General features: G+C 42.3%; 1 protein-coding gene across 1 annotated transcript; it reads right to left on the bottom strand.

Moving 5' to 3' along the window:
• Positions 1 to 7,125: 7,125 nt before the first annotated feature.
• lingo2b (leucine rich repeat and Ig domain containing 2b) lies at positions 7,126 to 13,298 on the bottom strand. The gene is made up of 2 exons (XM_046063202.1): positions 13,174 to 13,298; positions 7,126 to 9,289 (listed from the first exon to the last, which is right to left on the bottom strand). Exon 2 carries the CDS (start codon positions 9,214 to 9,216, stop codon positions 7,378 to 7,380), a length of 1,839 nt encoding a protein of 612 aa, XP_045919158.1. The 5' UTR covers positions 9,217 to 9,289; positions 13,174 to 13,298; the 3' UTR covers positions 7,126 to 7,377.
• Positions 13,299 to 13,715: the final 417 nt, after the last annotated feature.

Raw genomic sequence — 13,715 nt, forward strand, 5'->3', positions numbered from 1 at the left:
TTTCAGTAAAAATTTTGTAGGTATTACATCAAGTGGGCTGGAGGACACTCTCATTTGTGATACTGTTTTTAAAAGCTCAGACAAGTCAATGGGATAAAACTGGTTAAAACTCTCTTGTTGCTGGTGAGGGACCTCTTAGTAAGAGGCCACGGGGGTAATAGAGGCTCTGATTGACACCACCTTATTGGTAAAATAAGATAAAAACAATTCACAGTCATCATTACTTCCAGCTGAGGCACAAGGAGGGGTTGGGTTTACCAGCTGATCCACAGTCTTAAACAGAAACCTGGGATTGTGTTTATGTGTAGTAATGAGTTCAGAAAAATAGTGTGTTCTCGCATCCTTAACCATGTTATTGTAGTTAAATAATAAATCCTTCAGACTGAGGTAATGGACTTGGAGACTGGATTTTTTCCATCTGCTCTCTGCTTTCCTGCATTCCCTTTTGAGGCTGCGAATGCTGTCATTTATCCAGGGTTGCTTACTAGCTTTAGACGTAGGCCCAACCTTTAGAGGAGCAGTAATATTTAGTGACGACAAGCAGATATGATTGAAGTGATCAACCAGATTGTTGGTGTCTTACCTATCGTCTGTCCTATATGTATGGTGAAACTCAGAATCCCCCCTGGGGGATTGACAAATTTATCACATTTATTGTAGGTGTCCCATGTAAAGTCCAAGCAGACTGCATGTAGGTCAGATCTTAGTGTTTAAACTGGCTTGTAATATATGTGATTGGTGTGAAGTGAGCTGCCATTGGCCAGCCCTCCAGAATGCACCAAATTAATTGGTGACTCACTGACAAGAACACTGCCATGAAAAGACGATTGTGTCTTGTGAGAGCAAATTTCTGTTGAACAATGGGCCTATTTAAAGCTGACTGGGAGGCTTGTTGTATAGAGAATTAATGTTTGAATTAATCAGCACCTAGCATTGCTTTTCTTCCTCTGTGATTTAGTGTCTGCAGGAGGAAAAGGGGCAAAGAGTCATCACTCACAAATGAACCATTTATCGTCATTCATCTCACTTGCTGGCCAACTGCAGGGCTACAGTTAAAATAGAATTAACACGCCCTGATAAGATACACAATATGTAAATTACCTGTTTCTCCCCATCCTTTAACTTCAGAATAAAGTTATGGCTCTGCTTTTTTAAAAGAGCAATACTACAGTACTTCTGAGAATAAGGTAGCTCGATCACTTCGCTGCCTTCAGGGCTAGTGTTCACATGGGTTGCAAGTGAAGCCCAGAGGATATCTCTAAAATGACTGTAATTCTCCATGGCTTCAGAATAAATCACACTACATGCCTCCTGGCATCCAGCTGTAATTTTTCATACACATGTAACACTCTGCAGGGAGGACATCTTCATAAGCTCCCAGGCTAATACAACTCTAGGGAGAAGTCTGCAAAACTACGTCACACTAAACCATTTCCATCCCCTGATGTTTGGATGACATATCAATTCAATACACACCCCAGGGGTCGACTAGTGATGCAATGTGATGTGCTTCTTTTCTCTTATTGCTCTCATCTTTCACACCGCACCTCTCACTGACACTTGCCACAAGCTGTGTTTTAATGGGGCAGATCCACAGAGATGAGCTGAGTGGTGCCAAACTTTGACCAGGGCACGGCTATGGTTGATGGTGAGTGCGGGCTCACTGTCACGGACAAATGAGAATAAAATCCACTGCTCTCCAGCAGAAAGCCTTGTCACATTTCCATTCATTCAGCTGCTTATGTTGGACGACAGATATAGCCTACATTTAAAGTGAGATTGTGTGATTATGAACAACAAGTGAGGCCAAAAGCGATAACAGAGTAATAGTAAAGTAGCGTTAATGTCTGCTTGAACGTAAAGGGCGAAAACCATATTTTTAGAGGTGGTCCAACTGCATAAAGTCAATAGAAAGACGCGAGTGGATGCAAATTTGCCCTTGCAATGTGAAAATTCACTTCATGTCTAAACTTTAACAATTACACAAGTAGAGAAGAGTCACAAAGTCAGCAAACTGACCAAGTAATGTCAGTTTCACAGCAAAATCTACCCAAAGCCACCAAGTTACTCAGAGTTCATAACTCGTTATTTTTTCCCCCACTAGATTTTCACTTGACAGACACTAGCTTTGCATCAGGTACTAAGCCTCTGATTGGCTGACGCTAACCAACGGAGGCAACGAGTTGTTGAGGGGGAGAAAAGAGTTGTTATTTTTAAATTGCTTATATTTCTTCTTGCAAAAGCCACATGAAAACCTTGAGAATGTCTTCATCTTCTTCACAAAATCATCAGATACTCCTTCTGTTACTCACTGCTGCAGAGATCTATCTGTTGCTGCTTCAGATGGAGACATTTCCAATACTGAGAAAGATGCCAAGCCGCAAATGTAGGAGCTGTAAACACAATTATAAATCTGCTGCTCCATCTGTTTTACTTGTGATTTACACCATTAAGTGTATGATTAATTCTGGTCTGAATGTGGGCCATTTTTAAAAAGAAATATGGCACTCAAAACTATCAGTGAAATAAGTTTCAAAATGCGTTTTATTTCATAGTGGTATGTGAAAGATGTCATACTGAGTATACTTTGGTATGTGAAAGATGCTGCCCACTGTGTCTGTACTGTAAATAGGCTGTACTGTTGGTTAATGATCAGAGGAGAATTGGTTCAATTACAGCTCCTTCTAGGGGCCTTCTGGGGGGCCCTGTGTGGCATGAACCTGCCATCTCTGCAGGCCAGCTCGGTAAGTGACTGACCTTTCATTATCGTCTGTACATTGTCAGCGAGCCCCAGGGCACTGGGAAGAGCCACTGCACCAAACTCCAATATTTGTTATTGATTCGATGTGAAGCATGCATCAAAACAGCACAGACGTCTGGAGCAACCAGTGAAATGTAGCAGCAATAATGATTGGTAACACAAGTAAGGCAGGTGCAAAAACCTCAGCATCTTATCAAGTTTGGTTACAAAGATGTAATAAGGATATAAATAGTGATATGTTGTAACATGCCTGGTGGTAATTAACAACATTCAAAGTTTATTTTTTTGGTTCATGTTTTATTCACACTAATAAAGCTAATCTGTTCCATCGGGACTGTGATGGGATTTGATGACAAATCAGATCCTATCACAAATCTGTGATGATGCATGACATTACCTTTTTCCATTTGTCCCCCTGCCCGCTTCAAACCAGTGAGAAGAGCACAAATCTCTCAGAAAATCTTTAATGTGTAATTACCCAAACTTTCAGATAAAATGTTTTCAGGAATAAAAATCCTCACCATGTGCTTTTTTTTTTTTTATTGTAGAATGTAATTTCATCTCACAGGTCTTTAAATCTACAAACTCATCACCTAAATACAGATACCCCCTTATTTGTATTGTTAATACATCATCTACTTGTGGTTGTTCTGATATAACCGACAGGGACCTAAAGGCATCATATCATTTATCTGTTAGACGCACAGTTAATACAAAGCACAATAGCCACTTCCTGTCAGCTTAGGTTTTAATGGGAGGTGGAAAGTACTGACGTAAAGTTGGCTACGGAAGAAAGATATCATGAGACAGGATGAACTTAGAAACCTCATTACGAAATTAATTCGCTGGCCAACAGGTCAAACATCCCATGTCAAGACGGCCTGTCCATTCCTGGAAACCTGGATCTCTTGTGTGATGAAGCTCCTCTTTACCAACCAAGCTAAACTCACCCTGATGCAGCACCCAGGCTCACAGAGTCTGGTTGACCTTGATTCACGCTCTTTGATGAGGCTGCGAGGTGGTGATAGATTCTTTATGAAGATCCTCTATGATGCGTGAAATTATTAATTTAGGGGAGTATGGCCCAGAGCGTGAACACCTCTACTTGAGCGCGACCAAACACTCCTTAAGTGTTTTATTTCACTTGAAGTGTTGGCATTATATATTTACTGCAATAGATGATGGTTCAGGTCGTAATCACATAAAACTAAGCTAATAACATAGTGTTTCTTTGCCAGATCACTGAGCAGGGGGATCTTTTATATTCTAATACACATTACACACTCAAGCTGGGATCATTAAAGAACTGATTCGGAAATTCCTCCATCTTTGAGATGTATGATGGGAAGGAAACTAGACAGTAATAGATTAGTTACATTTCCTCTCTGATGTTTACAGCAATCTCTCAGTAAAAAGAAAAACTGCAATGAAAATAATAAAGGCCCATTGAAGGGACTTTGATCTTGTCTTCATAACGCCACAGCAGCAGCCTGAATATTCCCTCTGAGCGTTCACAAACAAAAGACAGAAATTCTGATTACCATTAGCATGATAGCATCAAGTGCTGTCTGAAAAAGACGCTTTCTGTTAGAGCAGGATGCCAAATTAGCATTTCCTTTTATGTGATTGTCATGTGAGGCAGCGAAGAAGGCAACTGTTAAAAACTCTTTTTCCATGAAGCATTTGGCATGGATGGGAATAGGTATCTCACGCAGGGTTTCATTTTCACTAGGTGTTGGGTCATGTAAGGTGGTATGTGTTTGCTTGCTTACATGCTGAAGCTCAAAGTGTCCCAATTCTGATGTGTTTACTTCATGTGTCCCAGTTTTGATGTTTTCTGATCAGTGTGAACTGCAAAAAGCTGCATGGAGTCGCAGTTTTCCAATCCCCATCTGGACCACATGGAAGTGTGGTGCACAATCAGATCCCAGGGTGTGCAACCTCTAGCAGCTTGAATATGAATACACAAGAAATTGACAGCACTGCCATGACTCTGTTACTGCGTGAGAAGATGCACCAATTAAGTCCAAACTCAAAGACATGCACTGAACGTGAACTTTGTGGAAAACAAGCAGGAGTGGTTTGGGTTTAAGCCTTTTGTTCCAGAGTCTACAGCCATGCTAGCAGCTCTGTGAGGCATTAGGCACATTGGTGCTTTGAGCTAAATGCTAATGTCAACATCCAACATGCGCACAATGACAATATTAAAATGCTGAAGGTTAGCAGGTATAAAGTTTACCATCCATCATCTTAGTTTAGTGTGTTATCATGCAAACATTTGCTGATTTTGCGCTAAACCCAAAGTAGAGCAGAGGCAGGTGAAAATGTCATTAGTTTTGCAATAGGGCAAAACCCAAAGATTTTAAAAAGTTACTTAGGCTATATGATTACCAAAGCTTTGTTTTAGGGTTTATGTATTGTTGTCCTTGTTTTGAAGCATTTTGTGTCTTTTTATTCCGTGCGCTCTTGTATATGTACTGTAGGCTATTGCTGTTCCTGTTGCAATGTATGCTGTGTGTCTTCTGTAGCGGCCATTACAGCTGCCCAGGAATTGCAGCTGAAAATTATCCAAGATGGCTAAACTGGCACATTTACAGAAATGTCTATTTATGTGCACTGTCCCCATAACTTTACACTCAATAAATAAATAGCCTACAGATAAATGCTTTGAATGTTTGTGAACCATCCAACTCAAAGTGGTGGACAAATAACCGACCAACCGACATTATCACCCCTAGAGCAATGCTAATAGTGTAGCTAAAAATCAGAAAAGCAAAAAATTTGGCCTTGAAGGTCTGCAGTGTGGACATCAGGGGTTACTTTGAAGGCATCAGACAAGGAATGAGCTGTCAAAATAGCCTGCAAATATGCAAGGAGGATACAGTAATATACAAATCACACTGCCCCAGAAACATTATACTGACCATATGAGTAAAAATGCCATAAATGTTGAGTGGTTACAACACAGTGTTTACTAAATGACATGATATAAATAGCAAAAAAAGTTGGAAAAGTCATGACCGTAGATTAATACAATACTTAGTGACAGAGAAATATCATGGGTTAGGAAAATGTTTAAATATTACAAGTAATATTGTCATTTAGACAAAAGGATTTAAATGACTGTTAAGTCAGTAAACAATATTTAAACTACTGGAACTCCAATTTTAGGGGTATGATTAAGATTTATTTCCTTTTGAAAATATACCCATAAATTTGTCATATGAAAACAATTTTACAACCTTGAACATTTTATCACAACAGGATCACACATTTAACACCCACGTACGTCCCTGCATTACAAATAATTGCCCTTAAATTGTTTTACAGTTTTTTTTTCTAAACATTTAAAACATTTTCAACAAAAAAACTAAACAATACAAGATTCCACTACAACTTTCAAATTGCCATCTATTAAATACCCAGTACCCCAGGGAAGAATCCGGACACGCAAGCTTGAAGTGGTGCGATCAAAGACAAATGAGAGGGGTGGAAATTCAAACCATAAATCTGTGAAGCTCAACTTTGTCTTGTCCCAAAGAGGGCAACATCCTGTAAATCTTTGCCATTGTGTCTGGCCACAGACTCTTTTATATCATATCAAGGGATTTGTCTGGCAGGAAAATCTGCCCATGATTTATTATGTTATAAAATGGGTTTAACATGCCACTTCTATAGCTAAAAGCTTTTCCCGAGTAATAACACCACTGACCGCTGCTAGTTCTCAGGAGTGTCTAGTGTTGCTGGAAACTGAGCTATATGGTAAAGACAAAGCTCAGACTTCACATTATAACTACTGTGTGTGTTTAACATTTCCTTGAGTTTAGAAAAAATTCCCCATTTAATGTCATTCCAAGGGGGACAATGACCTATTTCAAAATGTATGCAGCATTTCTCTTTAACATAATAATTGTGATTTTGCATACGAACACAGATAATCTTCCTGTTTTACTCAACAGTGACAACACTGCCGTTACAATGACCAAACAAGAACAAAGGCCTGGAAAAATACTTTTGACCCTATCATTCATTTTTAATTGTTCCGTCCAACAAGAAAGGCAATGCGTGCACATGCACAAAGAAACGCACAAATGCAACATGCGCACACCGATGCACTCACACATACGCGCACACGTGCACACATGAACAATACACACACCTTTCATACTGCAGCTAATATGGGTATTAGAGAATTTAGTCCTGACATGTTGCAGCGATGATAGCTCTACTGCCACGCAAAGATGTCCCCTGTCACTCCCAGCGGCTCCCTCCTTCACCTTGATGTCATGGTGAGTCGACAACATCATTACTCATCACGTCACCACTTAAACACATGCCTAGTGCAGCACTATATCACTCCCATATTGATATGTTGGTTATAGTATTATATTCAATGTACTGTATGAGAACATTATTTCATATAAACACGTCCACAGTTTCATATATCACTTTTATATTCACATGCCCACTTTATCACTAGATCACCGTCATATCGACACCCACTATATTAGTACATCACTTTTGTTTGTCACAAATCCACTGTGTCATAGGAAAAAACTTTTTTCAGCTGATATGTGGACGGTTTGTTGTTTTGACAAAGTCCGTCTGCATCGGTTTCAAATCATTTTCATGTTTACCCGTCGTGGGCCACTTGTTTCAGTCACCTCTGCTGCTGCCCCGTTGGATTTGCGTGGAACGTACTCAATATCAAAGTTGCTCTTATGGCGTCCTTTGCCTCGGCTCCAGGCAAATAGAAGCAGGAAGCAGAAGATGACCACACCTAGGAAGGACAGGCAGCCCATGGCTGTAGATATAATGATAGTCTTAATGTCTATAGGGACGGTCATGTTGTACAGTACAGTCCCATTCCCCCATGTGCTGTTGGAGTCTGTCAGATAGTTTGAGCTCCTGTTGCTATAGTGAGATCTGTCCCCAATGCCCAGGCTCTTCACAGCTAAAGAGGCCGACAGGCTAGCGTTGCCAGCAGGATTACTAGCAATACACAAGTACACCCCGCTGTCGTGCAGTTCCGCTGCCTTGATCTCCAGTGTACCATCTGGTTGGAGTTCCACCCTACCACTGCTCCTGGCTGTGATGTAGCGTCTGTGAGGTGTAATCCAGACCACTGAGGGCCGAGGTGCTCCCTCTGCCATGCAGCTCAGGCGGGCCGGCTGACCTTCATCAGCCATCAGCAGCTGGGTTGTGTTTGGTCCAATCCTTGGTTTGGTGCAGGTCATGTACCTGGATGCCAGGGGCTCCGTGAGGTCACGGAGAGTTTTCCCCAGGAGCCGCTCAGGGGCGCTGCACTCAGGCTGGACATCCAGAATCTGCAGAGAGGGGGGCTTGTGACTGTTGAGCAGCCAAAGCAATCTGCAGTCGCACACTAATGGATTTCCACCCAGACAGAGCCTCTGGAGGCTGTCTGGTGAAGAAAACACTCCCCTCTCCAGAGAGTCCAGGCGATTCTGTGACACATCCAGTAGTTGCAATGATTTGAGGCCCGCAAATGCAAAGGCCTCAATAGAAATCAGATGTGCCCCTTGGAGACGAAGCTCCAGCAGGTGTGGGAGTTGGCCCAGCTCTCCCTGATGGATGTGCTGGATGCGGCAGTAGGACAAGTTGAGATGTGTGAGGTAGGGAAGGTTGCGCAGTGCTGCGCCGGGGAAGGCAGACAGGTTAGTGTTGGTTATGAACAACGTTGTGAGGTTCAGGCCGTGCAGGGAGAGGGGAGGCAATGTGTCCAGCCAGGGCCAGTAATCAATCTCTAGTCGGCGGAGACGCGTTAACCTCTTAAAGGAGAAAGGCTTTAGAAAGCTGATGCTCAAGTAGCGCAAACGCAGTTCAACCAGGCTGTGCAGATGTCCCAGAGCATCAGTAGGGACCACAGTCAGATTGGAACGTTCCAGGGTCAGACTTTGGAGCCCGAGTAATCCTGTAAAGGCCCGCTGAGAGATGAAAACCAGTTCGTTGTCACCCACCTCTAGGGACGTCAACCTGCGTAGATCTTGGAAGGCATGATCCAGGAGAACCACCAGTCTGTTGTGGCTGAGGTCAAGGCGGGTGAGGTTGGTCAGTCCTGACAGCACGCCAGCAGGAACCAGCTGAAGCAAGTTACTGCGAAAGTTGAGCGAGCGGAGAGCAAGCTGGGAACGAAATGAGCCAGGCTCGACCACACTGATGAGGTTGTCGCTAATGTCCAGGTCCTCCAGCTGCTGGAATGAAGAGAAGTTGTCTGGCGTGATGATGCGGAGCTTGTTCTTACTGAGGTCCAGGACGCGTGTCTCAATGGGGATGCCTTCAGGGATGGTGGACAGGCGCTTGCGGTGGCAACTGACCGACTTGCTTTGGGCAGAGCACTCACATCGGGCGGGGCAGCTCAGAGCCGGGCTGGCCAGGAGAAGCAACAAGGCCCCGCCCAGGAAGAGGTGGCCGTGGTGCAGGGCTGGGTGTCGCATGTCTCTTTTACCCACGTTGCCCTCTGTCAAGGCACTGCTTCTTGTCCATACAGAGCACCATCACGAACAAGCCCTGCGAGACACAATACATGAACAAGAAATGTGTTAGAACTCAACTCAGAGTGTCTTCACCGGTGTGCCCCCACTCCCCCCCTCGCCTACATTTTCACCCCTTTACACTTTATGTCTCCTTAAACTGCCAAGTCTTTTCTCCCTTAATGAACTGTCCCTTTTACTGGCAAGGTGGATGTAATGGAAAACTCACAGCACGGTAAGAGACAGCAAGAGAAATATCAACTGCAGAAAAATGTGAACGTTCATCACTGCTAACTGGGGATGTTTCATGAGGATTGACGATGACCCTCATTAGAGTGCAGTGAGGCTAAATGCCCATGTGGATTTGCTATTGCTGCATGTGTGTGACTGTATATTCTGCATCAGTGATAGTGGTTTGTATATGTTTGTGTGTGTATGTGTGTGTGTCTAGGAAAGCAAAGAAGAAATCTAACTGAGCTTAAATAAGTCTTATTTCAGTCCAGAATGTAGATCAGAAAAAAAGCTCCAAGATATTTCTCAGTTTTGTCTTAGTGACCCTACTTAGGGGTTATTTTACTAAAGTACTTTACTTACGTTAAATGTTGAGGTTGAGTATTTTCTTTTTATGGGGGTCTGTACTTTTACTCCCCTTAATTTCAAATCCTTATTGTATTTATTGTTAATTATCTGTTACAAGTTACTGAGAAAAATAAAATAAATTTTGACATTGAAAATAAGGCACTTTCAAATGTCATGCTTTCCAATTGGTTAAGGTAGTCACAGCCAGCATAACTGGAACACCCAATACTTTGACATGATTTAGAAATTAATTCATTAAGGACTGAATACACGCAAGAACTGAGATACAACATGTATCTGTCATACAGAATAAGCACTTTCACTTTTGATACTTAAATACATTCACTATGGAATACTTTTATACCTTTTTTGGATACGGTATTTCTCCTAAAGGAAAATTGCACTCTATTTAAAGACAATTAGTCCTTCTTTGTTAAAGAGGTGGTATTGTGCTTTTTGGCTTTTTGCCTCTCCTTTATTGAGTTATATATCTTGTTTGTGCATGTAACAGGTTTGCAAATGAAAAAGCCCAAAGGGAGTTCCCATCTCCCACAGAAAGCTCTGCTCTGAACCACTTGAAAACAGCTCGTTTGTAGTCCAGCCCTTCACTTCCTTTACTTGTGACGTTAAATGAAAACACGTCATAAAGCTTGCCAAGCGGCTAGCGGGGTCAGGCACGCCCTCAAACCAAGCTAGTCTGAGTGGAGGCCCTTTGGCTCGACTCGCCTTTGTTTGGTTTTCCATTGTAGAAATGTTGTACCTGCTTCCAGGTACTTTTTTTCGTATCACCTCACCTCCGTACAGGTTCCAAGCGAGCTGAGGGGATACTAAAATGTAACGTGAAAACACGGAAGACTGCTGATTGGTCAGAGAGAATATTCACTATTCACTGCATCTTCAGTGCGTGCACCAGACAGAGGCCAGCAACAGAAAGTTTTATATTTTACAGTTTTCGTATGGAATTTCATCACTAAATCCACTTCTGAGAAGTTTTGAGGTGAGAAATCAGCTGTGTAGATTTCGAATATTGACAGTTTTACGAGAAGTGATGGAGGAACAAAAATGTGATGAATATTTTCGGAGTTGAGGAGCTCCGCAAGTGGCTGCGGGGGAAGCCTGTGCCAACCCGCGGGAGGAGCGTGAGGCCTCTGCTCCCGCCGTCACACAGACCGCTGCAGCAACAACTGCAGAGGAAAACAGAGCTGGAAGGTTTTCATACCGCTTATCTGTCTTTAAATTCTGAGTAATATTGAAACGTTTTAACCGTAGACTGTATATATTTTAAGAGCTGTGTGGATCGCTGGTGTGTGTGTCGCATTGAACATTACATCGACTATGACGACAAGCTACGTACTATCTCTGGGTACTATCTGCAATGGAAAACGGAGCAGGGCCGAGTAGTCGAGTCTATCGATTTGCGCTATGGTAGCATTTTTTGGCAAGGCAGCATAGATCGTCAGAACACCGGCAACAGTTCAATGTTTAGTCCTAAAAGACGATGCTACTCCGACTCTGTTTGGGCCCGGAAATTCACAATCACAACCTGTAAGTATGCTTTATTGGTTGTGAATTATATTTAAAATAAACACGGAAATGTAACTTCACAGACTGTTCAAGTGTCGAGTTGTTGTAAACGTTGGCTAACACAGCTAAAGTTATAGCTATAATGCTAATGTTACACCTGATGTGAAAGCTACTGAGCAAACGTTCAAATTGTTCGGCCAATTTTTATGTAAAATTGAGTTGAAATATGGTGATTTTTGTAGTGGTTTATGGTATGATGTGGAACAATGATGTTGTGGACTTGTGAGTAACTTATACCATCTGCTAGGTTACGGTCGCAGTCTGAAGCGGCTTTGATTTGGATCACACTACCTTGTTTCTTACGACCCGCCCTTCTCTGCTTCTGATTGGCTAGTAGTCCTTACCTGGGAACTGCGCATGTGCAGCTCCCAACAAAGTATTTGTACAAGTAAGATGCAACACATAGGGAGAGGAGCTGCAGCAATGTGCAGTATGAGAAAAATATGGTTTTTATTGAAAATTAAACCATGTAAACCTGTTCCGGTACAACCCCTAAATAGGATTTTGAACCTGAAAATGAGCATAATACCATCTCTTTAATTTTAGCTCAATGGCGCAGCGGCAGTGTTGTTGCATTTTGAACAGCAGGAGTGGGGTTCAAAGCCAGCTCAGGGCAAGCCTCCAGCATGGTTCTCCATGCATAGAGAGGAATATAATACAATCAAACTCACGAACATCTCCCCAGAGTTCCCAACTGCTTTTTAGGAGCAATATGCAAGACAGTAATGATCTCAAAAAGATACAATGATGAGATCTCATCTGTTACTTTCATTTATTCAATTGTAATCTCAGTTCAGTATCCATTTGTCTTACCTAAGTCTCAAAACCTCAATCTCTCTTCATCTCATCCTTTTCTCCTAATGGGGTTTTAGGAGCAACAATTCATATTGGAGTGATCTCAAAAAGATATACTATCGAGATCTTAGTGTTTTTTCAAGAGTTAAAGAAAAGACTATTCTGAGGAAAACATTTTTCCTCTCGGAGGGGGTGTGGTGGTGAATGGACTATGTGGCAAGTGTTCAAACTAAAATACAAACTAAATTGGAAGTGAAATGGCAGCTTGTGTTTGCTTCTATAAGTGAATCCACAGTGTTTACAGCAGTGTTTGCCAAGCACACATAACCCCCGTAGGATGAACGGAAACAAATAGAAGTGACTTAATGGTCTTTGCTTGATAAATAATTGATATACCAAGTAATCTTAATGATGTCTCATTGTTGCATTTTACAATGAATACCCTAAATTTTGATATTTATCACCAAGATGTTGTGTTCAAATATATGGCGTTTGGCCACTTCCCAGCCACTCTCCAGGGAAGGTTTTACGGGAAGAGATGATAATGACAGGGTAATGAGGGGAAAGGATGCAGAGTTCAGCTGTGAAAGATGATGTTCTCTCTGAGAGCCGTGACTCCTCACAGCTTGGAAAGAGCTTGACAGCAAAAACACCATCCGGCAGCCACAGGTTGTTGAATTGAAAGATGGCTAAGTAGACAGAGAGCCTGACCATAATTGCCTCATTATCAGTAGTATCTGTATTCTGCTCATGGCTATCTCTGCCAAATAGGTGTGCAAAACAGAAAAGACACGAGCACTGGGAATTTGTGTGCACTATCATAAACGAAAAGAAAAATGCTCAAAAAGAAATATGAAAGGCGCCTTTAAAAAGCTTCAGACTGCTTGCAGAGCTCTTGTCAATCACAGCAAAGCAAAATCCCGCCAAGGTAAGCAGATGATGAGCACACAGACAGACACCTACCTTACTTTGATAGTGAAGTGAGTGACATTCAGAAAATAGCCAAGACTAGGCAGAAGGAGCCGGAGAGCACACTCCCTCTTTCCCTTTCCCACAGCACTCGCCCCTCTGCACTGCTCGTATCTCCATCTCTCTCCCTCTCCCTCTGACTGTCTATCGCTGTTTTATCTCTCCGTCTTCATGCTCACAGATCTTCCACCTAACTCCTTTCCTCTCCCCAGCCCTGCCTGGCCTGGCAAAAGCCCCACTCCGTTCACGAGTCCCCGCAGGCTGGGGCTTTTTATCGATCGCATCGCAGAAACATCAGATGCCAGGAATGTAGCCTTTAACAAAGAGCAGGCCGTTGCCACAGCAACTACAAACCCTTACTCCCATCCGCTCAATGTAGTCTGCCAATCAAATTAATGAAAAAAGGAAGAAATAGAGTAAGGAGGGTGATTTTTTTTCATATTCCTTTAATCCCTGTGTTGAGAGAACATACAAATTGAATACATTCCTGGAAATTCAGTTTCATTGGTATAGCGGAGCTTAGTTTAAGGTATTTC

The sequence above is a fragment of the Micropterus dolomieu genome, linkage group LG11, assembly GCF_021292245.1.
Source record: "Micropterus dolomieu isolate WLL.071019.BEF.003 ecotype Adirondacks linkage group LG11, ASM2129224v1, whole genome shotgun sequence".
Lineage (NCBI taxonomy): Eukaryota > Metazoa > Chordata > Actinopteri > Centrarchiformes > Centrarchidae > Micropterus > Micropterus dolomieu.